At 47.5% G+C, this 23838-nt stretch overlaps 2 protein-coding genes and 1 non-coding gene across 3 annotated transcripts; 1 reads left to right on the top strand and 2 right to left on the bottom strand.

Moving 5' to 3' along the window:
• Positions 1-976: 976 nt before the first annotated feature.
• ubap2a (ubiquitin associated protein 2a) lies at positions 977-15853 on the top strand (the record flags this gene model as incomplete). The annotated part of the gene is given in 28 exon segments (XM_042709435.1): positions 977-1060; positions 1621-1698; positions 1846-1956; positions 5039-5203; positions 5205-5208; positions 5507-5584; positions 5832-5895; positions 6274-6377; positions 6633-6685; positions 6823-6893; positions 7202-7379; positions 7516-7795; positions 8013-8299; positions 8869-9092; positions 9384-9627; positions 9779-9818; positions 10156-10262; positions 10265-10326; positions 10851-10899; positions 11179-11407; positions 11559-11650; positions 12167-12214; positions 12621-12702; positions 12835-13206; positions 13698-13802; positions 14018-14085; positions 14298-14489; positions 14858-15853. Coding segments are annotated over 28 exon segments (3567 nt in total), but the record flags the coding sequence as incomplete, so codon positions are not given.
• A 447-nt stretch (positions 15854-16300) lies between these two features.
• On the bottom strand, positions 16301-23406 carry nop56 (NOP56 ribonucleoprotein homolog). Its single transcript, XM_042709434.1, has 11 exons — positions 23364-23406; positions 23029-23142; positions 22508-22672; positions 21891-22089; positions 20490-20677; positions 20123-20274; positions 19731-19831; positions 18936-19084; positions 18549-18670; positions 18113-18286; positions 16301-17754 (listed from the first exon to the last, which is right to left on the bottom strand). The coding sequence occupies exons 1-11, from the start codon at positions 23404-23406 to the stop codon at positions 17380-17382; spliced, it is 1782 nt and encodes a 593-aa protein (XP_042565368.1). The 3' UTR covers positions 16301-17379.
• On the bottom strand, positions 18758-18834 carry LOC116223030. Its single transcript, XR_004164897.1, has one exon. It is a non-coding gene; the product is annotated as a small nucleolar RNA SNORD56 (small nucleolar RNA).
• Positions 23407-23838: the final 432 nt, after the last annotated feature.

Genomic DNA, 23838 nt, shown 5'->3' with positions numbered 1-23838 from the left:
CTGTCGGGAGTTTGATTGCTATCTTTACATTAACATTGTTTATTCACGGGATTCCTTTGTTGATGAAAACAATAGCTGTAGTAACTAACTGGTGTTATGTGTGTGGCATAGATGGCTTTTCTCCAATTACTCTGTGTGCCTAATAATATGTGTGGATTTAATACATATTTATACAAATCACATTTGAATGATAGGGATTTGAGCAGTTGCCCTTTCTGGTTCAAAGTGATTTGGAGTCCTGCTGTGTTTTGCTTTACTCTGGCCAAGGTTTCAGATAAACTCGTGTTGGAAACGTGGAAATGCTGTTACGGCTGGGAGTGACCATGATGTCTTTTGTTCTGCTGCGTGGGATTTGGATGTTTTATGCGTTTGGCAGGAGTTTGTGTTGAGTGTTACAAAAAGGGTGTTGGGGCAGAATGGTAGTGGTATGTTTGGGGGGCTGTTATGAGGACAGAGGGGGCCACAGTGGGACTGGTAAGTGGACACCACTGCAGACTATCCCAGGCCTAAATTTATGCTGTGTGTGTGTGTGTGTGTGTGTGTGTGTGTGTGTGTGTGTGTGTGTGTGTGTGTGTGTGTGTGTGTGTGTGTGTGTGTGTAAAAGAGAGAGGTAGGGAGAGAATTGGTGTGTGGAGGAGGCCTTTCTAACGGTCAGTGTTGCACAATCCAGTCCAACTGGGTTTATGGCTGTGGGAATCTGATAGCCCCAGCGTGTGTAGACTGTGTTTGTGTGTGTGGTTTCATTCAGTGCCTTTGAAAACAGCCAGAGGAAATTGCCTTTAAGAAGACCAGTAGAGACTGATTCTGCTCTTTACATTAGGGAGGAAATTGACTACTTAATGCACTAGATGACCTCGGTTTCCCTCAGAGTGTGATTCTGACATTGACATTGTCTTTCTCTCTTTGTTCGTGTCTTTCAGATTTTTCTATTTTTGTACATACATTGTTTTGTATATACTGTATATGATGACTTTCATTAGGCAGCGACCGAGCCCGGGGCTCTCGGGACAAGGTGCTGCCCGCAACCACACAGAACTCTCAGCCACAGAAACAGCCACAGGTGAGTCCAGATACACTCAAACACCACACTGAGCACACACACACACTCAAACACCACACTGAGCACACACACACACTCAAACACCACACTGAGCACACACACACACTCAAACACCACACTGAGCACACAGCTGCAGGGATAATGAGAGAGATACACACAGATACTGTTGCAGCTAAAGGTAAGTCCATCAGAGACAAACACGCACACACACATGCATTACATCGATCATACAATGAACAAAAACTGTATCAGTGAGATCAAGACCGATACTCCAGAAATGTTCACACACACACACACACACACACAGAGGAAGTCATGGAAGCTGTCACAGGTGCTCACACCCAACCACAGAAATACCCACAGTTGAGTCAACCGACAAACACATCCCACCACACGCTCAAAGTACACAGCCACGCACATGGTTATGGGTGAGGCATCACATACACATTTGTCTCCTATACTAATACCAGTGAGTCTCTCAAACTGGTGGGAAACACACTAGACATAAATCTCTATGCGCAATGTCTGTGCTGATGTATTCTCTGGCGCTGTTGTTGCAGGCAACCGCCGAACAGATCCGACTTGCCCAGATGATCTACGATAAGAACGATGCAGACTTCGAAGACAAAGTCAAACAGGTAAGGAAGAGCATACACCACACTGACACGAAGGGTTTTCCACCAAGTTCATGTTGTATGTATGCCGTATCCCTTATATTGGCTGTATGATTAGTACCTCTCTTATTAAGAAAATATTTAAATGTTTGTTTGTGTGTGTGTGTGTAGCTCATGGAGGTGACGGGGAAGAACCAGGATGAGTGCATGGTGGCGCTGCACGACAGCAACGAGGACGTGAACCGAGCCATCAACTTCCTGCTGGAAGGGACCTCGGATACGGTGAGGGGGGAAACTGACCGTGTGAGACAGTTTGGACGGATGGAAAAAGTCGGGGTTGGGTGGGGGAGAGGATCGAGCAAGAGCTGCCAGTGTTTCCAGTAAAGATCCGTTTTCACGGCCCCTCTGCTTGGACAATTGAGACCATGCAGACATGGCAGTGTTTCCCTTACCGTTATATTAGGGGGGCGCCCCGCCCCCCCAAAGGCACCCCCGCCCCCCCCTGGAAGGTCAAGTTAATTTTGTTCAATTTTATTTTCTATAAAGCGCCAGATCACAACGGAAGTAATTTAAGGTTACCTTTCCTATAGAACAGGTCTATAGCTTGTTCTTTTATTAAACAAAATAAATAGCCTTATGTTGTTTATCTTATTTACACGACGGCATGTCATTTCTGTCTCTACATGGTCGCGCGTTTACAAATTCTCTGCTCTCTGTATCGCGCATGGCGGAGTTCCGCTGCGAAGCGCACAAACACACACACACAGACACGTGCGCGCACACACAGGTGAGCACGCTCCCACCAGCGGACAGAATTGGGCTTAGGAATCAGTGCACAGCCACGGACAATTTTAAGCTTCAAAAAACTAATTTCCAGGCGTTCAAGAATCCGGCAGAGATCTTTTCCTAGGTAGGGTCGACAATGAGGCCCAATGAGAATGGCTACAACAGACGTGGAAACAGAATGTCCGCACCGAAAATTCAGAAATAGATCTGGCTTCCATTTTTTATCATTTTCCGCGAGTTGTGCGTGGCCCTTTTTACATAGAGTCTGGTAATAAATCTATGAAATGTAACGAAAATTATTTATTTTGCTGTGAATAATGAAGGAAGCAATACATCCGATTATTTGCCAAACCCTCAAGAGCTGTTGCCATGGAGATTTAACGTTACTTTCTGTTTGAAGACAAGGTAGCAGCTAGTGTTGAAGAATGGATGACTTGAAATTGGACGACTTTAAATTAATATATGAAATTGAACATCAACACCTATACGGATAAAATAAATAAACAAGGATAGCAAAACAGATTGATAAGCAATGAGAACGGCAGAAACACAGGCAGAACGTCAGATGACGAGACAGATCATAGTGACACAGGCTGTTTTTTTTCCCGTCATATGAAGGCTGAGACATGTATAACATTTTATTCAGTCTTACTGGTCCTTTGTAATGCCAACATGTGCACTTTGTTGTGGATAAGTAAAGCCTATTTTGCTAAATGTTTGTAGTCCTGGTAATCTTTTGTTTGGCATATTGGTGAGGTTATTAAGAGGACCATTTCTCAATCGTTGGTTCTTGATGAATTAATGTTTGTTTATTAATCAGTTATTTTTCAACAAATAACTCAATTATGATTACAAAGAGGACAATTCACAACTTTTTATCGCAACTTTCACTTGTTTCGGCAATTTAATTGCAACAAAAACCTAAAAATAAAAACTTTCATCGCAACTTTTTGGAAAGCTCCTGCGAAATCAGGAATTTTAGGCCGCAAATATCTCAAAAAATGTTCTTCCAGAAGCCCAGAAAGATACACCACTGCAGCGACAAAAGCTGCACACTTTGTGCATAATTGTCATAAAAAGAAATGTTCCGATGTTTAGTTCAATGTACAGTTAAAATAATTGTTCAGTTGTTATATTGACTGCTGTCATTAAAAGAAACACATGAACACCATGATTCCCCCCCCCCCCCCAAAGCTGTAAACCTAGGGGAAACACTGCATGGTCTCTCTGCAGGTGTTGTGAGACCATGTCCTCACAGACCCACTCTGCCCTCACTCTTTCTCCGTCTGTCTGCCTGCCTGTCTGCCTGTCTGTCTGCCTGCCTGTCTGTGTGTGTGTGCTTGCTTTCTTACTTACTTAGTGTGTCTGTGTAAGGTTTTTTCGCTGGAATATTTGCAGACCAAACACCCGAGCTTCTGCAGACATTAAGAATTAATGACTGGCAGTCTGAAGGAGTTGGACATTTCCAGGAAACTTCTAAAACTTTGTTGTTGTTGTTGTTTTTAAGCATATTGCTAAGTAATATTGTGCTTTTCCCCACCGGCTCCACTTGTCAAAACAGTTGAGACAGTCAGTGCTGATTTGTTTGTTGCTAGGGTGGCAGAGTTTTATCAGAATAATCTGTCTGCAGGCCTTTTGCTCTTAATCCCTCTCTGTGCCCCACCACACACACACACACACACACACATACCCCTTCTCCAAAATACTGCACTAAGCTGAGCCTCCACAGAAGGCCCAAGAGTCTAATTCATCGTAATGAGGGTTTAATCAGAGTTACGGGTTTCTTACAGGCATTCATTAATATATGATGGCAGTCTCTGTCGGAGACCCACATATGCTCCTGGCAGTGGAGTGGTGGTGGTGGTGGGAGAGAAGTTTTTCACTTTTGGCACGCACCGAGATCGAGGGTGTGATCGAGGGGTGTGTTTTGAAGACCGTTTACGTAAGCGTCCAGCGACGTGGTTAGCGGTGTCCATTTCAGAGATGGCGTCTCTTACTGTAGCGTAATCTGAGGAGCCTGCACCGATCATTCCTGCTATGCGATTTATTTTGTTTATGTGTGTGTGTGTGTGTGTGAGGGGGGCGGTTGGATGTGTATGTTTTCTTGGAAAACTCTAAATAGAAAGTGGGTCGGTTCTGTCTCCTGGTTTAATCCTGTACTGTAACATACCACAGCAGCGCTTGTGGAGCCAGAACAGCATTGCCGTAATGTCCTGCAGCAGATCGTAAACACACACCACAGACTGGAAATCTCACCCTTTCCACATAGAGAGTTTTCAGTGTCCTTGTTAGCCAAATCATTTTGCTTCTTCATGTAACATCTCATAGAATTTTGCAATTTTTTGTGAACTGTTCAAGTTAGAGTGGAAGGGTATGAGTTGGAGGGAATATGTGTATGCGTGTGTTTGTCTGATGGCTGTGGTCTTTGAGCTTCCTTCATATGTCTGAGTCTCTGTGTGTGCTTAACTGTTTCACTGGTTATGGATGGATGGATGTCAGACCCTGTGCGTGTGAGTGGATTAATATGGTGTGTGTGAGGATTTGTGCATCTGAATGGCGTTTCTCTTGTCCCCTGAAGACCGCCTCTTGGGAGACCGTGGGAAGAAGAAGGTGGGAAAGGACAGTGGCCCGTCAGAGAGCAAGGAGAACCGAGAGAACCGGGACAGGCGCGGAGAGCGGGAGGGCAGCCGCGGACGCGGAGGGCCCAGCAAGAGGGGCCGGGGAGGCAGTCGCAGCCGCCCGGTGAGGGTGTGTGTGCGTCCTGGCACGTGTGTGTCTGTGTGAAACTATGCAGGGAAGCATACATTTTATGTAAACGGCTCATATTTAAAGACAACATTGGGGACGGCAGCTTCACCCTCAGGAGGACGGCTTGAGCTTCCCATAGCACTGGAACTCAGGAGGCAGGCCTTTAACCATGTAGCAGCTCCTTGATTGGTGTTTATTGTCTTCCCTCAAGCTAAAAGTCTCGCTTCCCTTTTGCCCTTTCTGTGCCCTCTCTCTTTCTTTTGCTCTCTCTCTCTCTCTCTTTCTCTCTCTCTCTCAGTGCGGGCAGAGGAGAATGGGGTGGAACCTGCTCCTGTGGAAAGAGGCGCTGACCATGGGCGCAGAGGCAGAGGACGGGGTAAACAGAGAGACAAACAAGATACAGCCTCCACAACACACACATACTTAAATGCACAAACATTCACACACACACATGCATACCTATATAAATGCCAGCGTATGTGTTACTACTACTGCACACATAACAGCCCTCCCCTGTATACACATTCATGACTTACGATCCCACACTCGCAGAGGATTACCGCAGCTGCCCTCATGCCTGTTGTGCCAAATGCTAATGTGTGTGTGTGCGTGTGTGTCTGCAGTTGCTGGAACCAGGGGAAGAGGCAGAGCCCCAGGGACCAGCCGGTTTACAGCACAGGGAATGGGGTGGGTACATCTCCAGCATTGGCACAGTGGTGGCGATACAGAGTAAAATACATTTTTTCTTCTTCTAATATTTACACTCACATAAATAACGTATGACTTACTGCCCAAATAATGTCCTGTAGATTCAGTTTCCTCTCAGTGGTGATGAATGGTAATGCCTAAGCAGCAGTAGCATACTTATGTCAGTTATCGGACAGTGTCAAACATCGGCCATTCTGTTAAACAATCAAAATACTAAGTTTAATAATGGATTAACAAGCTATAACTTCATTTTAATAATGGAACGCGAACGTTTGCCGATAACACACGTTGTCCGATAATTAACAGCGTTAGGTGGTTTGTTTGACCTGGTCACTCTCTGTTCCCCCCCACCTCTAGGACCTTCAACCCTGCGGACTACACCACAGAGGCAGGCAGGGCTGCCGCACAGGCACAGGCGGAGAACTGGGAGGCAGGGGCCAATGACGCCACAGATGGACCAGGTATTCACCGATGGTTTGGAGTCACACTGGTTTAAAAAAAAAAAAATTTTTAAAGCTGACTAGTCTCACTAGTATTATGCAATTTCTGCCACAGACAATTTTACTCTGATTTATCATGACAAATGTACTTTGACAGTTTTTTTTTCCTGTTTGGTTTAGTTTGTTTATTTTTGTATTTTTGCACTATCATTTATCAGTTATTCGCTCTTTATCCTCCCATTATTCCCCTCTCTATCTTCTCTTCTCTTCTCTCAGTGGCTTGGAGGAGCCCTCTGGAGGACTGGGCCGCAGAAGACTGGAGTGAGGACGTGAGTGTGAACTCCTCCACACACAGATTACCACTTGAACTAGTCAACCAGTGCACGCTAGTCTGCATGATGAGGTGTGGCGATGGTGATTTTATTTGGGCCCCAAAGTTCACAGTCTCTCCCTCTGCTCCCCACAGCTCTCCGAGACCAAAGTGTTCACCGCCTCTTGTGCACCGACTACGGAGAACCACGTCACAGCTGGCCAAAGGTGAGACAGTCGCATGGTGCCAGACCACACTAGCACACCAACACTCAATGCCATGGCTCTAGAGACACAGCAGCATGGAATCATGTAGAAAAGCCACATCTGCCATCCTTTTGATGATAGTCCAGGGTGTTGTGTGTGTGTGTTTTGTCACAAGGTGATTATTGTGACGATAGTGGTCGATAGTTGTTTGTTTTGTCTCCGTGTTCTGAATGTCTGTCTGTGTTGGAGACTCATTAAGCTTTATTTTTCTTTGTGTGTGTGTGTCTGTATCTGTGTGTCTGTATCTGTGTGTGTGTGTGTGTATGTAGTCTGGACCTGGCCTCTCTGCTTCAGAAGCCGGCCGGCAGGGAGGAAGTGGGTGGGGGCCTGAAGGCTCCCTCGTCCGCTCCCTTGGGGCACAGCCTGGTGTTCACCAACTCCCACCACCACGCCACCCGCAACGGGGGCACCACACCGGGCACTGCCAGCTACGCACACGCCACCCTGGTGAGAGAGCCCACTTAAGCACCCCCCAATTTGCTTTGATAGTTGATAATTGAAATGTTTGATGAAATGCATTTTTAATACTGTCTCTCTTTCCTTTTGTGTGTGTGTGTCTGCGCACACACGCGTGCGCGCGCAGTCGTCTGTGCTTGGTTCTGGTTTCGGCGAGCTAGGGGGCCCTAAGCTGGGCCAGTCTGCCGGTGCTCAGATCCTGGAGCAGCTGAAGGGACCAGGCCTGGGGCCGCTGCCCACGCAGCCGCCCAGCAGTTCAGGGGCCAACCACACCCCTGTGGTGGGGGGCCTGGGGGGAACGGCGGGGCCGGCCGCACCCCCTCCCTCATCCACCATGGTTTCGTCGTCATGGGACGTGAAGCCACCTGTGACGCAGGCCTCCGTGGCTATGCCGTCACAGTTCAGCCGTGAGTCACAGACACACAAACACATTAATGTTTTGCTCACAATATGCTGTATATACTATTATTGTCACAGATTCTGCTCTTAGGTCTACACAACCAAATGAGCACATGTAGTGTAACCTCTGCCCACTAAGTATACACACACACACACACACACACACACACACACACACGCTGAGGGCTCTGCCCAGACGTTTAACTGTCTTGTGTGTTTGTCCAGGTGAGTTTAAGATGCAGCCGGAGCCGTCTCTGGTGCTGAGCCAGCTGGCACAGAGGCAGACCCCCAACGCCCTGAGCCACGCCAGCCCCCTCCCCCTGGCCCGGCAGCAGCCCAGCCCCCCGCCGGCCTCCTCCGCCCCCGCCGGCCTCCTGGAGCCCTTCCCCAAGCTGCCGGAGCCCTTGCTGCTGCAGCAGCAGCAACAGATGCATGACGCCCAGGCTGCGGCCAACGCACAACAGCAGAGGCAGATGAAGACGCAGAAACGCAGGATACCTCCCAGCTCCAAGGTCAGTGACGACCCCCCTTCTGCTTTTTTCTCCCCTCTTCATTCCTTTTCTTCCCATCTTACTTATGCGTGGCCTTCCTTGTTGACCCGTGTATAAAATCATAGAAAAGGCAAACAAACTGGACAGGGGGCATATTAAAAAGTAGGTAATGAAGGTGAAATTAATTAAATATGCGTTAATATCATTGCGTTCATAATGCGTTCATAATTATGGGATCAAGACTGTTTATATGCCATCTTGCACATTAATAGGCATGATACCGCAGTCTGTTGTGAACCGCAAGAACTAAACAAACGAATCTAGGAAGAATGAGCTTATCCAGTTTGAAGATACTCAGCAGCTTTCCTAAACAAATGACCCCACTGTCTCAGTAGAGGCTTTGAAAGCACAGTGCTGCACTATTGCCTACTGCTGCACTTGTAGTAGGAAAGATTGAGCAAAGCAGTTCCTCCTGGAGAAGTTGTTAACACAGACTTTCTCTCTCTGTGTGTGTGTGTGTGTGTGTGTGTGTGTGTGTGTGTGTGTGTGTGTGTGTGTGTGTGTGTGTGTGTGTGTGTGTGTGCACACAGATCCCCTCGTCTGCAGTGGAGATGCCGGGCTCAGCAGACGTGTTGGGGCTGAATGTGCAGTTTGGGGCGCTGGACTTTGGCTCGGAGTCGGCCATGCCGGACTTCAGCGCGCCTTCAGAGGTCGGCACCACCACCAACAGCAGCAGCACCATCAGCAGCGACGCAGCCAGAGACACTCCTGCTGTCAGTCAAACACAGAGCAGCCTCTACTCCAAACCTATCAGGTCAGTCGCACACGCACACACACTGTACACTCATACTAGTGTGTTTTAATCTCATCGGGGTAGGTAACCATGCACATATTCCCAAAAGTACACACAATCTATATACTGTCGAGACTATGCCTCCGTCATAGAAACCCTCCTCGTGGCTGTTCGGTCTTGAGTGGGTTAGTCACTGCATGTCAACGTCCAGGTGTGACCTTGGAGTGTGACCTTGGAGGGCAAAACCTCAGTGATGTGGGAGACTCAGCTGACTGTAATATTCTCCCCCCCCCCCCCCCCCCCCCTGTACAGTGAGGCTCTGACCAACCCGGTTCCCCTGCTGATGCCTATGTCCTCCGCGGACATCATCTACTCCTCGGCCTCCGTGCCCATGCCCAGCCTGGCGCCCTCGCTCAGCATCGCCAGCGCGGCCCCCATGTCCTCCGTCACGTCCTCCTCCTCCGCCTCCTCGGCGGCCAGCAGCTTTGACTGTGGAGTGCCCCCTCACTCACGGCTCGCCTTCTCGCAGAGCAAAGAAGCCCCCGGCCCTGTGACGGTGAGTCTGATTGGACCAGCCTAGTCCCTGCCTTTGTATCAGCCACTGTGATTGGTCATCTAATAGTCAGATGTAGTAGTGGTCCTTGATGTTGCCTAAATGTAAATGTTTTTCTGTTTTTTTTTTTTTTTTTTTTTTTTTTTTTTTATAGAATGGATATAATGGTGTGAGGACATCAGCTGCTCTTGACTGTAAGTGTAATACACTTTACTGCCACATCATTCACATTAATGGGAATAAAAGTAGTCCCAAGTCCTTTTATATACAGTTTATTACCCAGGATAGTACTTGTGTATGACTTGACAGAACAGCATTAATGGGCAAAAGAAGTAATTAACCACTGTTTACTGGCTTGCTGCATCCATTAGAAAGCACTTGAGACAGCTCTGAGAATAGCACTCACAGATTTCTCTGAACTGATAATGATCTCTCTCTCCCTCTTTTTCCATCCCTCTCTCTCACTCACTCTCTCTCTCTCTCTCTCTCTCTCTCTCTCTCTCTCTCTCTCCCTCTCTCCCTCTCTCTCAGCCACATCCGCGTCCTCAACCCCCAAACCGGAGTCGCCCTCTCTGGGCAGCACTGGCAGTGGGCCCCCCTCCGCTCCCTCGGCCCACCTGCCCCCCTCCATGCCCCCCACAGCACAACACTCTCCAGCCTGGCAGCTGAGCACCCCTCCGCCAGCCTCCCCCCTCTCAGCAGGTAACGCACTCACCCACTCCCCCACTCCACACACAGACAGAATCCACACAAACAGAATTCTACAGAACCAGAATTCTACAGAACCAGAACACATGCCGTTTCATTATGGTATTGAGTTTTATTGACACATAATCCACATGAAATCTCTCAATCAAGATACAATATTGTAGATAATATTCTAGAATATGACAGGCACTCAATTAAATGTCTGGTCTGAGATACTGCTTTGATAAGACGGTAACAGCATGTCATCCTTTAATAGTGGAGAGGCGTCAGTTAGTATGCGTCACTCAGGAGCCCTGTCTAAATCCTTAACTACGAGTTACAGTGTGTGTACACGCTGAAAGCACACACAGCTGTCTGACTGGGGCAGTGCTCAGCCTTCAGCGAAACTTGATGTGCTTCTCCAGGCGAGATCTTGTGTCATTCAGCCTGAGAGCCTCAGCTCATCCTGTACACTTGTCAAGCAGGGCCCTTAATGCATTGGTGTGTGTGTGATTGTGTGTGTGTCTTCTCCTCCGCAGTCATGTAAGCAGCGTCCACTCTGCACTTCCTACCAGCTCTTCTCACACAGTGAGTCATCTCATCTCAGCCCATGTCAGTCAATCACACAACACGCACACATACACACGCACACATACACACAAACATACACGCACATACACATACACACACACACACTTAACTGTGCATCACATAGAACAGAAGGACACATGATCTCAACTCCAACTATTACCTAACTATTAATTACCTAATAGTGATAATAATTTGAGGTTTTCTGTTGCTGTTCTGTTTCTGTTGCTTGTACTGATGGCACTCCTCTCTCTGTCTCCTCTCCCTCTGCCCTAACAGCACTCCAGTGTGGACAGCGTGAACTCGCTGGCTCCCCCTGCCTCTGTGGCATACTCAGGGGCGCAGACAGCAGGCCTGCCCATCAGCAGCGGGGGGTCCATGGGCATGGTCAGCAACAGCGCCATGCTCCACGGCTCCGGGGTGCTGGGCCTCACGGCCAATGGGACCACAAACAACGCCAACACGGTGTCGGCCATGAGGGCCGCACCACTGCTGTCCTCCTCTACCAGTAAGCGCACGCACGCACGCACGATCACGCAGTTGGATGTTGTGCTAAACCAACATGTCGTCATGATGGGTGCTTAATCAGATGTCGGTGTATTTCCTGTCATGTGTATTGATTTAAGTGTTTCCTCTTCTTCCATCTTCATCTTTGTCAGGTAAAGCACCTCCTAACCTGTCTCAGGGGGTTCCTCCTCTTCTGCCCAACCAGTACATCATGGGTCCCGGAGGCCTCCTGCCAGCATACCCGGTAAAGGCTGTCAGCCAGTCCCTACACACGGTTTCATTAACACATCACAAAACAAGTCCATGTAGTTTGCCATGGCAACTCCGCTGAACACTCTGCAGATTATTTACATTGATAATCTGCCGTCTCTGTCAGATTTGTAAATCGACTATTTAAAATCAGTTCAGCAAATTAGTTGTAGTTGCAATTCATCTGTGTTGAAATCGCTCCAAAATGTGGCCCCTTTGTCTATCAGTCTTTGTATGCTGACCTGAATGAGACCTGAACAGGCCACATACAAAACCCGTGTCAAGATGGGTAACACTATTTGTTCATTTATTGGACTGAGGTGTGAATGTTCAGTACAGCACACAAGCACATTAGTCTCTGTGTGAAAAGCATTGATTTAGGGAGAGCTGCGGTTTTTCTGACTATTGATTGGGAGCTAGTTTGATAAAGACGCATAGGCGCTGTCTGCATGTCTTATAAATGTAGTGTGTGTGTCTCTGGTGTAACCGTCTGGTTTCCTTCCCACAGCAGATTTATGGATATGAAGACTTGCACATGCTGCAGTCTAGATTACCCATGGTGAGTTCTCTGGCTACTCTCCCTCTCTCTCTATCCCTTGCTCTCTCTCGTTCCCTCTCTCTCTATCCCTCGCTCTCTCTCTCTCTCTCTCTCTCTCTCTCTCTCTCTCTCTGCTGCTCAGTGTCTAACGCTAGATTCAGCTCATTTCACAATTTGGGGATGGAACAGTTTTTGCAATCCAGTGTGTTCTGGACAAGTTCAAGCTCAGTTGGACACTGCAGTGTAGGATTTCATTAGCCCTGGGAAACTCTCCTGGGAAGCTTTGTTCACGCTTGGTTTGCATGTTTTATGTCTGCCTGTGTGTGTGTGGGGGAGGGTCTGGAATGGTGGTGAAGTAATGGGTGTCAAATAGCGGTTAGTTTCGTGTCCTTGTCTAACTGTTTGCCCCATGACCTGTGTTTGTCAGGACTACTACGGAATCACATTCCCAGGCCCTGCGGCAGCTCTCTCCAGCAGAGACGGCGGCCTTGCCAACAACCCTTACTCAGGTACCTTACCCACAATGCCCCTTCCCCTACCCCCCGTCTCCTCTTCCTCTTTCCTCCACCCCACCATCTAGAGCAAGACTAGCTCTTTTGGGCTTCTCTCCTAACGGGTTTTCCCACTTCTTCCTTGCGCAGGTGAAGTCACAAAATTTGGGCGTGGCGACTCCACCTCTCCGGCTCCCCCCAGCTCACTGTCTGCGGGCCACGCGGGCCAGGCTCCCCAGGCTCAGCAGCAGGGCCAGAGCGGCAGTGGCAACGCCCCCCAGACGCAGGGGCACCACGCGGCACAGCAGGCCTTCCTCAACCCGGCGCTGCCCCCGGGCTACAGCTACACGGGCCTGCCCTACTACCCCGGGATGCCCGGTGTGCCCAACGCCTTCCAGTACGCCCCCACCATGTTTGTGCCGCCGGCCTCGGCCAAGCAGCACGGCATGGGCCTGAGCAACGCCCCTCAAGCCACGCCATTCCAGCAGCCTAGCAGCTACGGCCAGCACACCTTTAGCTCAGGTACAGCCTCTCACAGCTACGGCCAGCAGACCTTAAGCTCAGGTACAACCTCTCTCTCTCTCGCACAGCTACGGCAACCACCCCCCCTTCCCTCTGTGTCTCTCTCTCTATCACTCTTTCGCTCTCACTCTCTCTACCTCTTCCACTCTCTCTCTATCACTCTCTCTCACTCACTCCCCTCCCTCCCTCTCTCGCTATCTCTGTCTCTGTCTCTCCCCCTCGCTCTCACTCTCACTTCCACCCCCCCCCCTCTCTCCCATGCACACATTCTCACACACACACACACAAAGTGACCTAATGTCACATACCGTTGCATTAAGTTGTAAGCTATATTGAGTCTGAAGTCCACATGCGTACTCAAGCTGGAGTTCTCACCTGGCTCAGCCTGTGTGTGTGTGTGTGTGTACCTTTTGAACGGCTCAGTGGTGGTGTGTTGTGTACAGGAAGGAGGGTTGCGTCTCCTACAGTGTGATTTTTTTGCATGTTTGCAGGGTATGACGACCTGACGCAGGGTCCGGCAGGAGCAGACTACAGCAAAGGCTACAGCAGCTCCAACCAGACACAGGCCAAATCTGCTGCCTCCGGCCCGGGGAAAGGTATGTAAACACAAACACACACACACACACACACACACACACACACACACACACACACACACACACACACATATATATATATATATATATATATATATATATATATATATATATATATATATATATTACACACACACACAGCATCTTATCATATACAAGATATGTATGCACGTGTTTTGTGTGGAGGAGTGACATGGTTGGACATGTTTCTGCAGGTGTCTCTGTGACGTCTAGTAACTCCGGTGTGCCAGATATCAGTGGAACAGTTTACAATAAGACCCAGGTGAGAGGCTGTGTTCAGACACTAGTCTAGTATCTGCTGCCAAACTCCTGAGCAGACGGACTGTCATTTACATCTCATTTGTACAGTCCTGCTGCTGATTGTAATTATATATATTAAAGAATCTTGGTTCTGACACTATCCCTTTTAAGGGTATGACTTTGTCACTGTGATTGTACTAAACCATTTCCCTCTGCTTGGTTCCGTCTCTCCAGTCGTTTGATAAGCAGGGTTTCCATGCTGGTACCCCTCCCCCCTTCTCCCTGCCGTCAGCTCTGGGGGGCACTGGGCAGCTCAACCCTGGGGGGGCTCCGGGTTACGCACCCGCCCCCTTCCTGCACATCCTCCCCCCGCATCAGCAGCCTCACTCCCAGCTCCTGCATCACCACCTGAGCCAGGACACACAGGTACTGTGGACCCACACACACACACACACACACACACACACACACACACACAGGAACTGTGGACGCACACACATACCATACACATTCCACACACACACACCATACACATACAAATGCCATACCACACACACACACACACACAGGTACTGTGGACGTGCACACACATACACGCACACACGTAATGTGGACGCATACACATACAAGTGCCATATACACACACACGATAAGACATAGGCATACAACTGACATACTACCATTTCCTTTGACAGTCTCTGCTATATTACATTGTGATGGCCCCAAGCTGAGTGTTGTGTCTCTCTTTCTCTGTGTGTGTGTGTGTGTGTGTGTGTGTGTGTGTGCGTGCGCAGGGTGGTCTGAACCAGAGGAGCCAGTCCAGCAGCATGCAGCAGAAGACACAGGTCAACAAGTCCAGTTATGGCAGCTCCCCTTACTGGGGCAACTAAGCGTGTGCGCGAGCGCGTGTGTGTGAGTGAACGTGTGTGCGTGTGTGTGTGTATTTGGGCACACATGTGCTACCAGTTGTGCAAGCCCACACCACAGCACCCAACCCACCAACCTCCCTTTACCTGACAAATGAGAGGGATAAACCATTTCCATCATCATCATCATGACACACGCATGCGCGCACACACACACACACATACATACAAATACGCTCCACACTCAAACCAGATACATATGTACACACTACCTTCTCCCTGTTGATCTCTCATCTCCCCCTTTTTCAAAGTTTTGGCTGTTGTATGTAAAATATATTTATGTATGTATTTATACAGTATGCTATGTATTGGTAGGATATGAAATGTGGTCATCTGCATTTTGTTTTTGAAGGATCTTTTTATTAATTTCCAAAATGGTAAAGATATAAGCAAATGTCGATGCAGAGAATTTAAGACAAAAAAACAAACAAACAACTGGCTGAAACTTAAAACCACAGGTGGATATACTTGAATCAGTGCATCATGAGAGACGGCAGTTCTTTTTATTTTATTTTTTTTGTATACATACACAGAAATTCTAAATGACGGTGTACATTATCGCAGAGCATCATCTTATTGGTGAAGCCTTTTTTAAAGAACTTTTTTGTATTTTTTTTTCTTTGTCCCAGCCCCTTCATTTTGTTGGACCTGTAAACTGTTTTCTATTGAAGAGGGTGGAGTTTTGGCTCTTGCTAGCCAAGCACCGCTCCTGAATTAATGTCCCCTCCCCCCCCCCCTGATCCCTTCCCCTTGTCTAAATTGGCTGACCACGTAGCTGCAGTTTTAAATTGATTAATTCGTATCATTTTATCAGAAACTTTTTGATTTTACCCTTGTTGTCCAAATAATAAAACAAAAAACTGACCCTGTGCTCCAGTCTCTTTTGTTCTGATCTGTCTGCGTTTAATATTGTGTACAGAGACTCCCCTGAGTGCAGTGCTCAGGTGGGCTATCTCCCGGGCCTTTCTGTGTGGAGTTTGCATGTTCTCCCCGTGTTCACAAGGGGTTTCCTCCACTAAGGACCCCAACAGAAAAAAACATGCAAAATAACAGAACACATGTCCATCCCTGACCTAAGATGGACAGTTCACTTCACTTGGTCCCCGGGCGCTACAAGCTGCCCACTGCTCCGGGGGGGAAGGACGGTCCAGGATGGGAAAAAGCAGAAAATAAATTCACCGTGACCTCAGGCCTACCTGCGTGTGTGTCCGTGTCCTGTGTCGCCTCCATATGCACGTGTGTGTTGTGTGTGTACCATTAAAAACCTGACAAAGGTCTTAATTATATATATAAATAAAAAAAGACACTTCATTTTTCGCAAAGGTTTATTTCACAGGTTCAGACACACACACAGATTTTATAAAAGGGTATCAACATCTCCAGTCCAAACCAGATGAGTGCAACCCATCATCTAAACCACCTTTACCTTTTCACACCTGCCAAAAACAGTTGAAACTAGAACATATCAAGTTTTGGGCAAACCCTTAGGACGTGATGTACAATAAACCCGTTATGGTGAGCATTGTCTTGGGAAATCAAGTCCCTGATCAGGTTGTGTGTGTGGTGGCAAGATGAACCGATTACTTCAGGTCAGGTGGCATGCCTTTAGATAGCCTCAAAGGGAATTGTTGGTGCACCCAATCCTTGTCTTATTAGATTTAGTGTGGGTGTCTTGATTTACACAGATTAGCACTTGCAGACATTTTGGGTAACCTAGATCACTAAAGGACCACCTCAGCATGTGGAGGTCCTTCACTGGTGCTAAGCATTATTCAAAGGTGTGCCATTTTTTGTTGTGTGAAATGCATACAGGAAAAGTTACACCCATTTTGTGCTTAAATATAGCTAGATTACTAGGTGGAAATGGTAACTTTTTATGCACATATCCTGTTCCTATTGCTCTGAATAGCAAACTGTAAAGGACGGTATAGGGCATTGGGCTGCCAGGCAAAGGAACTTGAAAACGCAAATAACTGAGTTATGTACAAGCTTATTAAAAGATATCAGATGCATGTTCTGCAAAATCCACATGGTTTAATTTGATTTCACATTTACAGTTTGCACACACACTTTGCCACCAAATATAATTCAAGCACTGGTGACTAAATGGCCTGATGGAACATCATTTAGACTCAAAGGCACACAGCTGAACTGGAAACAATCAGCAGAAGGTGCATGGAGACAAACTGACACATTATATACAAGGATTAAAAAAAAAAGCTTTGCAGATATACCATGGCCTTTCAAGGCCAAATCAAGACGGAATCATTCCCTCCTTGCTCACCAGCAAGGACAATCTGGGAACGCAAGACCGGATAAAATACAAATTAAAGCTGTACAATACTACAAAAAAATAAATTGTCCATTTCCTCCTGGAGGTTTGAAATCATTTACTCGTCTTCCGTTTCGTTCTTGACCTTTTTCTTTTTCTTCTTTTCTGATACGGGTTCTGGAGTGTCTTGCGCTGGCTCCTCCTTCACCTTTTTCTTCTTCTTCTTCGACGGAGTGGCCTCAACTCCGTTCTCCTCCTTCACCTCCATCGCCTCCTCCTCCTTGACTTCAGGAGCAGCCGCCTCTTCCTCCTCCTCCTCCTGCTTCTTCTTTTTCTTCTTCTTCGACGGAGTGGTCGTTTCCACGCCGTTGCCCGCTTCCTCCGCCTCCTCCTTGACCTCTATCTCCTCAGCTGCAGGGGCCTCCTCCTCCTGCTTCTTCTTTTTCTTCTTCTTCTTCGCAGAAGTCACCTCAACCTCGGCTTCTCCATTTTCCTGTTAAAGTAACGGGCATTCAACACTTTAACAAAACAGACCTAAGCGTTTCCCCTGTATTGCATCACAAGTTTTGCTCCGACATCTCCCAAGAAATCTCAGAAAGTGGGTTTCAAACATGGCAGAATTCGTACTCAGACCTTCTGAGCTTGGGGCCAACTGGTGACTATAGTTGAGCACCATTTTAAGATCTGTCCTACTCACTTCAGAGAGCAAACCCACTGGATGGGGTGTGTCAATGGTTCGGAGAAGGTTTTCTCTGGCACGGCATTTAGGGGAGAAGAACCACCGCAGAGGGTCCATTCCCATGTCTAGCCATGCACCCTCATACGAGTTCACAACGCACAACCACACTCACCTGAGATGATGCATCTCCATTGGACTTGGCCTTCTTGGGCGTCACCCCTTCCTCCTCCGCCTCCTCCTCATCTCCCCCGCCTGTGGAGAGCGCCTCGGACTTCCTCTTCTTTTTCAAGCGCTTCTTCTCTTTCTTGTCCAGCTTCTTCTTGACCTCTGCTGCAACATCTCCAGCCTTGACCAGGAAACAAAAAGTGTCACGTGTTAAAACTCTCGGGCTCCCCTAGCTGTAGATCTTTCAACAGCTCCCCAGCACATGGGATACAGCAATCAGACTCATTAAATCAGTTTGAACCCTCACGGTTTTTTATCAGGATAGAATGGTCATCACTTTACTCACTGCACTTTGACCCAGCTGAAGCTGTACAAGAGCATTTGTTCTTGAACTGCGGGATGAGAACCTCCCCTTAGTTCTTTCATTCCCAAAATGCACATACCTCTTTCATGGCCTCCTTCATCACTTCCACGTTCTTGCGGGGTGCTTCGCCAGTTTCGTAAAACAAAAGCCTCTCCTCCACCTGGTCCCTCAGCTTATCACCAAACACGCAGGTTGGCACCTCTGAGTGAGTCAAAACGAGAAGGGTAAGTTTAGCCTCAAGCATATTTGTGCAGCAGCCCTGAGGGCTCTACCCATTAACCAACTGTTTTGCTCAGTTTAAAATTTTCAACATGAACTCCCGAGGGGTGACATGCTGTTGACGAAAAATATAGACATCATCGCAAAGTTGTTTTACATTGGGTGCAATTCATCACTTCATTGTTAAATGCAAATTAGTGGCAGCCAGATTTAGTTACTCCATTCAAACAGGCGTTTCAATGCTCACCAGAGAAGCAGTCGATACGAGAAGCGATTGTGCACTTGTTGGCAAGGTAACGGGAGATGCGGCCCTTGTTCTTGGCAGCGGCCCGGCCGATGAAAGTAGAGTGGAAGATCAGACCATATTTGGGTGTGTTGCCTTTTGTCTTCAGGGCTCTATAGGTCAATGTGCACAAGGGTTAGAGGGGGGGGGGGATGATGCGCGCACACACACACACACACACACAGTACTATGCTACAGATAACAGCCTTAGCTACATAGCTGCACAGGAAGGGTCCCACTATACACATGTGTATAAATACTTGCACGTTCAGTTAAAGCATTCTTGTAACATAGGACTAACTTTGGCTTCAAGTCAAGTCTTTAATCCAACATGGCGGCTTGACATCCTACTGTTGCTATGAACATGGTAACTTTCTTTGGGCCGCTGAGTTCAGTTGTGATGGAAGTTGTCAACATGGGTTTTCAGGGGATTGACAGATATAAAAACATCATTACTACAGCGCCAAACAATATCCCTTCTAAGGTATATTATATTTTTGTAACATAGGACTACCTTTGGCTTCAAGTTTTGCATGTCTATCTATCCATACTATCTGGTGAAACATGTCTGAGTATCTACCTCAGTAAGCCCTTGGTAGTCACTCAGACTGGGGAGGGTGTGCGGTGAAGTATGGGAGAGGGATCACTTAAGCTGCAGGAACAGAGTCCCGTTGGCCAATCACCCGTCTCGCAACCGCCCCCCGCCCTGCCATCACCGTGACTCCTGTGTTACCCCGCAGGGAAGGGGTGCCCCAGTACCTGAACAGGGCCTTCTCTGCGCCCAGGATCTGCACCGTAGAAGCCGGGTACTTGGCCAGGTTAGTCAGACTGCCGGCATGAGAGATGAGACGCGCTCCAACCTGCGAGGACGAACAGAGGAGTTACACACAAAAATACAACGGCTTTGATCTTAGGAAACAATGAAAGGACAGGGCAATTGTGAGCAACTACAGGCCCAGCAATCAATAGATTAATGTGAATACAGGGTGACTCAGCAGTTCAGTTTAATGGAAATGGTTCTCAGCACTGATTTTCAGTGGATTGACAGATATTTGAAACATCATGACTGGTTTGCCTGAGAGACCGTACCCAACATTTACTCGAACCTTTTTACTGGGACAAAAAGAAAACTCATCCACAAAGCTACTCACCACTTCGCCAATGAGAGCAGCCAAGTTGGGAGCAACCTGGGTCATTTTGGACCGCAGGTACTCCTGGAGCTCCAGTCGGTAAGCATTCAGGGACACGACCCGACAGGAGAAACTCTCAATGTTGATCAGGTCAATAGGAGAGATGTCCATACCTAGAGAAAAAAAAAAACAGAATAGTAGAGTTCATAAACTTTTCTTAATCCTACTGTTGCTATGATAATAGTAGCTTTCTTGGGGCCGCTGTAGTTCAGTAGTGATGGAAGTTGTCAACATGAGTTTTCAGGGGATTGACAGATATAGAAACATCATGACTACAGCAGCAAACTCCAAACTGCATCCGAGTGTGTGTATGTGTGTCCCCCCTTACCCATGGAGCTTCGGGACGCATCCAGGATGGCTTGGGCCTTGGCGCTGTCCATCACGACCTCCTCTAGGGCTTCCAGGTTCTCCTCGCTCAGTTCCTTACGGTTCCCGATTAGCTTGGCCAAACGGCAGTACGTGGAGTTGTCAGGCACGATCTTCACCAGCTCTGGGAAGTGGTAGCCATACCACTCACTACCCGGCGGATGGAAAGCAAGAGAACATTTAAGTGAGGCACAAGCAGCTAAATCTTAGGTAGGTGCACCAAATTCATGGGGATATCCCAGGTTAACACTCCAAACAAAACACACAAACTGGATGGTCATTGGAGAACCAGTCTGTGCAGGCGTGTCTCCCCCTCAGGATGCAATTTGCCCACAGGGATTGGACTCAGAGCACCTGGGGCGGGACTTTGATGTCCCTCCTTTTCTGTACAGTCAAGGCTAGGTATGGTCCTGGCTGTGGTAAGCACTGGGAGGTCTACAGGGGGCGCTGCTCCCCAGTATTCACTTGGCTCGAAAAACAGCACTCAACTCCAGGAGCCGCCTCATCAATCACCACAAGGGGAGCAGAGCTGACCTGGGATCAGGGTCACCAGCCATCAGAGGGGTGAACATACCTGATCATAAATCAGCTCTGAGAACCCTGAGGTTCCTTCTAGAATCGAATGTTTGTTCCTGTCCAGACACAACTGATTAGGCTTCTTTGAGCCTAATCAGGTGCACGTGCTGGGCAAGACAAACGATTTAGAGTTCAGAAATAGTTTCACACCACCCGAGTTGGATGCCGTTTTCATCCAAATGAGATTGAGCCAAATGAACAGTTAGCAGCACCACACACACCGCACACAGCGCAACGCAAGCAGACACACCCAAGCTTTAAGTTTTGGAGTTAATGTTAATAAAAAAACAAAACTACTTTTGGGAGTAGAAGTGAAATTGAGCACACAGTTGTGTTAGAGATGCACCTAGGCCCATATGACCCACACGCATGCATGGGAGAGGGCCTGGACAGACTGGTTCCACAGCAACACTGCAACGGTTCAAAAGAAGGAAATACTCCCAGGGACTTTTTTTTTTTTTTTTTTTTTTTAACTTTAAGCCACTGTAAGCGATGTTCACATTTTTGCCAACTTCAGACTCCGCCAACAAATTATGTTGGCAACTTGGGGAACCCCATGGCTTGTAATCTATTGCAATACCCTCAGACATCTAGCATGTGCAGTGATTATTTAATGGCCTTCAGGAATGCAAGCCAGCTAGCTTAAATGCCACATCCATCTCTTATTGTGACTTCACTCTACAAGTCGTTGAAGCAATTTATTTTTTCAGGAGCATTTCCTTCATTTGTAAATCTGACAACACAAGACAGGACACACAAGGGAGCACCACATGTCGAGCCAACCTACCGCACGCGCATGGAGAAGAGGTTGATGTCCTTGTCCAACTGGTCTAGCAGAGCAATGGACTGGATGATCATGTTGTCGACTCTGTTCACATTGAACTTGACCTTGGCTCGGGAGTAGCTGTGGCCCAGACCCAGCTGGGCTTTGGAGGCTGCCTCCCCGGTCAGACCACGCACCAGTGCGTGGAAGTGCAGACGCACACCTACGAAACAGGAGTAGGGTCCTTTACAAACACCGCCAAGAATGAAACACTACATAACATGTTGATTGGCTCATATAAAATGTGGGAGGCTTCAAGGCAGATCTGGGCTGTATTCAGTAACAAAACACTGTTACTGTCATCCTGTATATTTACTGATTTCAAAAATGTAAATGTTCTATTTCAGTCATGTTAAAAAGTCAGTCCAGCCTTGTATTTTATAGCTGTGTTGAGCCTGTCTGTTCAGTTTTTTCAGTATAAAGCATCAGTAGTCAGTGCATTTGATATTACATCACAACAGAACAGGCTTACCCTGACTAACACCACCAACACAAGATGGATCATGATTTTATGCTCTGCATATACCCATCCGGTCTTGGGTGAGAATTAGCCCTTACAAAATGGTGTGCTGAAGACTCACCTCTGACGATCTCAGCCACCACACCGCCAGTCTGAATGGAGAGCTTTAGCTCCTCCTGAAGGGCAGCACCTACTTTGGCATCTGAGACACCCAGCACTGTCTTGTTTTTACCACTAGAGGGCAGATTTGTCTCCAGAAAGAGCCTCAGGTCTGCGTGAACAACTCCTAAACACAGAAAAAAAATGACTGGTTATTGCATTTGAAATATATTAAAATAAATATATAAAGCTGTACTGCTAAGACAGAGCACAAAGCCTGACCACCAAGGCCTTTTCAACTGTAAAGTCAAGTCTTTATACCAACATGGCGGCTTGACATCCTACTGTTGCTATGAACATGGTAACTTTCTTTGGGCCGCTGAGTTCAGTTGTGATGGAAGTTGTCAACATGGGTTTTCAGGGGATTGACAGATATAAAAACATCATTACTACAGCGCCAATCTATATCAAGCTTCCAGTTCAGTTTAAGTGGCGCCACTAAGTAGCCCCGTCCACTGTTACTGCACCAAGACAAGGACCAACCTTCAGAAACGGCATTTATGTTCTCCAGAGCAGCCTGCGCAGACTTGAAAGGGAAGAATGCAGCTAGCTTCACTACATTGTTGAACTTGCCAATGTCAGGACGCTTTCCTCCACCTGAAACACAGGGGTTCGACTTATAAATATGTACCGAATGCAGAACATGTATAATAAAGCAAAACAAGATAAACGAACAAACCGTCACTACTACACGCAAAACTTACCTGAGGTAGCAACATTCCAATCTCCTCGACCTCTTTGACGGCAAACAGCGCATTAACCCGCTGCATGTTCGAATAGCACGTGCAACAGCACCTGTGGAAAAGATGGTTGGTTACTTGAGTACTCGGTGGCTGACTTGACTCCAAAAAATGTCGACATGACTATAGTCTCAAGAAAGCTATCTTGACCTCATTTAACTTACACACGTGTCAACCTTAGGCCAGCTGCCATTCGGCAGCCGAGGTTAGGTTACCGTCGCACCACGTGGTAAGTACTAGCGGTCTCGTGTCTACTATACAATCAAATACGTCAAAGTAATCATTATTTTCCGATAGCATTTTACTTGTGACCAATATAGGTAATCCAAACGATTAACCCGGTGCGCATGTGTTAATCGGTCGGCTAAATCTAAGGAACACAAGTTCTTGGCTAAGCTAGCTATTTACCCAAGTTAGCATAACCCCAGGATTGCATTGGAAATGCATGTGCATGTGCTTGTCGAAAAGACCACGTGTGTCCGACAATCAGGCACGTAAAACAATTGTTTGCACGTCGTTTACTCTAAAACACTGAAAATACAGAACTAATCGG

The sequence above is a fragment of the Clupea harengus genome, chromosome 12 (assembly GCF_900700415.2).
Source record: "Clupea harengus chromosome 12, Ch_v2.0.2, whole genome shotgun sequence".
Taxonomy (NCBI): Eukaryota; Metazoa; Chordata; class Actinopteri; order Clupeiformes; family Clupeidae; genus Clupea; species Clupea harengus.
This window is presented reverse-complemented; position numbering and strand designations above follow the sequence as displayed.

Bases quoted from the DNA above. Each gene is read 5' to 3' on its own strand.
- nop56 (XM_042709434.1), bottom strand. From the start codon at position 23,406: ATGTCGACATTTTTTGGAGTCAAGTCAGCCACCGAGTACTCAA. The intron at 20,678-21,890 runs GTAGGTTGGCTC...TCCGCCGGGTAG, and splicing joins CTCTTCTCCATGCGCGTGCG to TGAGTGGTATGGCTACCACT. The intron at 20,275-20,489 runs GTAAGGGGGGAC...TTTTTTCTCTAG, and splicing joins TGCGTCCCGAAGCTCCATGG to GTATGGACATCTCTCCTATT.